This window comes from Nanorana parkeri, unplaced genomic scaffold, assembly GCF_000935625.1.
Source record: "Nanorana parkeri isolate BGI_ZX_2015 unplaced genomic scaffold, ASM93562v1 scaffold1485, whole genome shotgun sequence".
Classification (NCBI taxonomy): Eukaryota; Metazoa; Chordata; class Amphibia; order Anura; family Dicroglossidae; genus Nanorana; species Nanorana parkeri.
Genome location: NW_017307753.1, coordinates 168,200 through 173,645, shown reverse-complemented (window position 1 = coordinate 173,645; position 5,446 = coordinate 168,200). Strand labels below are relative to the sequence as shown.

At 36.6% G+C, this 5,446-nt stretch overlaps 1 protein-coding gene across 1 annotated transcript in view; it reads right to left on the bottom strand.

The window, feature by feature from the left end:
• Positions 1 to 1,799, bottom strand: part of LOC108798481 (G-protein coupled receptor 54-like) — a 49,295-nt gene extending 47,496 nt beyond the window's left edge. The window contains exon 1 of the mRNA XM_018570246.1: positions 1,398 to 1,799. Coding sequence (XP_018425748.1) covers positions 1,398 to 1,698 — 301 coding nt within the window. The 5' untranslated portion in view covers positions 1,699 to 1,799. The remainder of the gene's footprint in view (positions 1 to 1,397) is intronic.
• Between the last annotated feature and the right edge of the window lie 3,647 nt (positions 1,800 to 5,446).

Here is a 5,446-nt window from a genome sequence, read left to right as displayed (position 1 = left end):
TACACCTGGTACATAAAATATAATTAATTTAATAAGAAAAAAATATATGTATATATATATCTATCTATCCATAGATAGATAGATATATATCTATCCATCTATCAATAGATAGATAGATAGATAGATAGATAGATAGATATTAGATAAATAGATAGATATTAATAAATACATTTAAAAAAAATCATTCATTAATAAATAAATCAATAAAAAAGAATCAATGCATTATACCCTTTCAAATATAAAAAATGCACCTCCTTTACATGTATTTTGTTTGTATTGATTTATTACTGATATTTATCTAGAATAGAGTCAGGCTGTTTCAGTAAAGAAACGTGACAAAAACTTCCTATGGCAACAATTTAGAAATGTAGTTTTCTACCTTGCACTAGAAAATGACAGCTGGAATGGGTTGGTTAGTTTGATCATTACCTCCACTTTGCCTTGGTCCAGTGCAATGATATCTGTAATTAGCTTTCATGACTTATTTAGACAGACATCAACTCAAAGCATATTTTTATTTTGATGTTTTTCTTTTACAAAGTTTGACAGTGCCTCATGAGAATGTTTGCTGATTAGATATACATGTTTTGCTTCTTTCTAATCACAAGCATATATGCTCTTGCTTCTATGTTTCCTGTAGTATATTAAGAAAATGCAGAACAAGGTTAGATTGGACTCCTCTGAATATATATTTAATTTTACTGGTCTGTAATTATTAATATTTGCAAACTAGTTGGTTGCTAAATATGTTAAGTTCTTAAGCTATGAACATTTTTAGTGCTACTTATCTGGTAGTTTATCCTAATAATTGAAAATATGCTGAACTTACCTACTCCATGAGTATACATACAGATAGGGAGAGTGAAGGAGATGATAGTGAGATGGATACATAGGTAAAATTTTATATGTGCCAAAAAAATTACTAAACACCACCTGCTATAAAGCATGGGTAGTCTGATTCCCTTGACTATCAAAAGGAAGATTGTGGAACTTTAAACATGAGCACAGGTGAATTAATGAGAAGCTTATAATTATTCCAATGTATGTAAAGCCGCATTTAACAGCCAGGACCTTGATATAAAAAAGTTTGTTCCCAGGAATCTAAAACGTTACAACCATAACAAGATCCACAGGCTCTGACATGTTTGGCCAAAAAAGCTTAATCATAGAGACCATAACTTATAATGAATTGTAATTCTGTGACACTACTTCTCGGAGTATAAGCAATAACATCAATGTTCACAATGTATAGAAATATATATGTACATTAATTATAACATTTTTATATTAAAAACATAAAAACATATAATATATTAAATTAAATATTATATACACAAACATTTTTAAATATCATTAAAGAGTTGTCATTTAATATGATATAATGGCTTGTGCCTTACCTATGTAGAAGTTGGTGACCGTCCTCATCTGTTTGTGCTTGGTTATTACGTATATTACCAATGAGTTACCCACAAGTCCCACCAACATGATAAGGGCAAAGAATAGAGGAACCAACCAGGCATCTACTAGCAATGGAGGACTCTCTTCAGAGCCATACAACGTTCCATTGCTTCCAGGCAAAAAGTATTGATTTGGCTTGGTAACTTCCACAGAGTCATTTGGATAAGAGAACAGTGACAAATTCTCTCCTCTAGTTGGCATTGTCTCCGAAGGAAGTAGGGTTCCCCTGACATCATTCATGGCTAGAAAAGTTTCAGGAGAGCTGCTTGGTCGGTAAAGCTCTATTATTCACATATACATCTTCCATAGTACTATTCTTCTCATAGTTATTGAAGAAAGGTTGTTCTCAGATTGCATGAGCTGGGCATTAATAGTAGACCTATCTTGCTTATTTAAATCCTCAATCTCATTATCATGCAAATAAAGAGGAAAGCAATATGTTACCACCCACTTCTGATCCACCTGCGTTTCATGCTTTTTGTTTCCAGTGGGAGTCTGTCGTAAATGAAGGTACTCTTCTCCAACATCCTTGGCTGAAGTTTCAATGCTGCACACAGTGCGTAATCATCAGAGCTGAGATTCAGTGAGGAATGGACACAGAGGACAGCAGGGAAACATATCCTTCTGGGTCCTAATGCTTGCGCACTTTAACAATGAATAAATACAGCATCCTGTTACAACAGAAATAAGGAAGCATTCACCTCTGGCTTCAATAGTTAAGGAGACTATAATGTTTTTGGTCCATTTCATCTCATTTCAAATTTAAAATAACTAATAAAACAATCTAGATCCCTTTACTTAACACTTAATCCCAAAAATGAATTTCTAACAGTTAATTAAAAAACTGAATCCTTAACACATACCCTTCACCCTTAACACTTTAGCCCTGAAAGTCTGTCCTTACAACTATATCTTAGCCCCTTAATCCGAACATTAACAAAATTACTAACACTGATTGAAATTCTTCTGCAGAACCATTGTGAAAGGTAAAAGACCCTACTCCAAAATTTAAATGCTGAAATGAAAATTACTTTGACATATTCAGATAACGATTTATTGTTATTATTATTATTATTATGATAATGCATTTATTTATTTAGACCAGCTGATGCTATGGAACTTTTAGAGAGCACCTGTAAATGTAAATTTCTGTTTAACCACATACATGATCAAATTGATAATTTTTTGCTAGAAAACTGCTTAAAACCCTAAAACAATTATATGTTTTTTAAAGCAGAATAAAAAATGCTAGCTGCATTTTTTTAAATGTTGTACGATATTTGCACAAATGTTTATCAAATCCATGTTTTAGGAAGAAATATACTAAAATCAATTTCAGTGCACACAAACACAAAATAAAACCCATTTTTTTTGTAAAATATAAAAGATGGTGTTATTTCAGGTAAATAGATAACAAGCATGTCAAACCTTAAAGTGACACTAATGTACCTTATTTGTGTATCACTCAGCTGTAGATTCTCAAATCATCTCTGAATTGGTGCTGACACTGTCCTTTCTTCTGGAGGGTGGCTACTTTTGTCCCTGTGTGTTGTAGTCACCGCTCCAAGGCGATTCCCATGATAGACAATAACTTTAATACAAAATAGTAAACTAAACATTGTAGTACAACATGGGAGCCCATATTGGAGAGGTGGCTACTTTACAACACACACAGGGACCATGGGGAACAAAGTAGTCACCCTCCAGAAGGAAGGACAGTGTCAGCACCAATTCAGATTGGTGTATCTTATTTGAGTGATACACAAATAAGATACATTTTTGTTAATAGGTATGATACTTGAATGCATTTTAAAGATTTAACTCCTGAGTTCAACTGCAAAAGTAGAAATACACTTTAAAGATGCAAGTTTCATGGACCATCATGCTTGTTCTTGCTTACATCTAAGGTTTTTTTTCCAAAGGAATTATTCCTTTAAAGGCAAAATACAAAAGATTCAAATATACAGGGTGACCAATGGGAGTCGGACGTTTCAACATTGTTTGTTTGCTTACGAAAGCTTTGTTCGAAGAGGTGAGTCTATCACCGCAACGCAGCGGCTATTTCGTCGAGAATTCAATGTTGGTCAACATGGGGCCATTCCCAGTCACAACACGGTCCTTAGGTGGGTTAAAGATTTCAGAACAACCAGAAACATTATGAACAAGAAATCACCAGGCCCGTCCGCACTGCAAGGACGCCGGAAAACATTGCATGTGTGAGAGAGGCACTGGTTAGGAGCACGGCACAGTCTGCTCGAAAACATGCAAATGAGTTAGGGTTGAGTCGTGAATCAGCGAAAACCATTTTACAGAGAGATTTAAGATTCCATCCATACAAAATGCAGGTTGTTCAACAGCTCAATGTGAGAGATTACGAGCAACTAAAAGACTTTGTTGTGCGAATGTACGTGATCTTGGAAGAAAATGAAAATGCCATAATCATGATGAGCAACGAAGCTCATTTTCATTTGAATGGAACAGTAAATAAGCAGAACCTTCGTAACTGGGCTCCTGAAAATCATAGGAAAATCTCAAGAAAGACCTCTCCACTCATGTGTTACAGCGTGGTGTACGGTTGTCCCTTTTGGCATTATCGGGGCGTATGTTTTTTGAGGAAAATGGCTTAACAGTGACTTTTACCTCGGAACGTTACATTTACATGCTGAACAACTTTTTACGACCAGACCTGTGAAGACGACAAATAAACATGAGAAATGTTTATTTTCAGCAGGATGGTGCCACAGCGCATACTGCCAACGCGCCAATGGAAGTTCTTTCAAACATGTTCCCCGGGCGCCTCATTTCACGTTTCGGCGATATGCCATGGCCCCCAAGGTCTCCCGACTTGTCATCATGTGATTTCTTCTTATGGGGGTACCTGAAGAGCCGTGTGTACACTCACAAACCCCATAATTTGAATGAATTGAAGGATGCCATCCGACAAGAAGTGCTCACGATTGATCAACAGCTGTTGGCCCGAGTGATGGACAATTTCAAGCGAAAGATTGAAAGCTGCGTTCAAGAGGATGTTCGTTATCTAAATGACATTATTTTTTTTATAACTGAATAAGTAACTCAAATGGCATGCCTTGACCTCTGTTTTTGTCCAAATAAATACATTTCGAGTTGAAAATCTACAGAGTACTGTTTTTTTTCCCAAAACCGTCCGACTCTGTCGGTCACCCTGTACAAGGAGGCTGCCATTGTTGATTTTCTCTTTCTACAGGAACTAGTTGCTTTGGCTGTTATGATGATCCTTTGGGTTGAATAATTTGGGTCACTAACCCACCCCTTTTCTGATCTGGATACTTGTTACGAGCCAGGGACTCAGAAAGTAATGGAACCAGTGAATCAGCATAAAACTAGCTTTTCCAGAGGGAAATGGAATGGAATGTCCATATTTCTCTTAGGAAAGCCTATCCTTAAACTTAATCTTTTATTAACCTTTTTAGTGGGGCTGTCCCCGTACTGCAAGGGTTAAGTGCTCATTTTGGTCTAGGGAGGAAAATAACAAAGTTATACTCACCTGAACCTCTGAGCCGGCCAGATATGGTAGCGCTCCCTCCTGCCTATCTCCTCTTACAATCCAGCAATGGTATGTCCCTCGGCATCCTCACCTCCTATACACAGTGTATAGAACGTAATGACTCAGGGAGTTTAGACTGCTACAGCGGAGGAGGAGAGAAACGGAAGGGACTGGTCGAAGAGCAAGGTTGCTCGGAGGATCTTGTGAGTATAACTCTGTTATTTTCCTCCCTAGACCAAAATGAGCAGTTAACCCTTGCAGTTCAGGAGTAACCCCACTGCAAGAGTTCATACAAATCTTGCCAGGAGTTCTTCAATCTTTCCCATGTTAAACTGTTTTGTATACAATTTTTCACTATTGATATGCTGTATAATTGTATTATAAATACACGGATAATGCAGGGTGTTCCCATAACAGTGAGGAGCATTAGGAGTTTTGTGCACAGAGAGCACAGCAATCGCG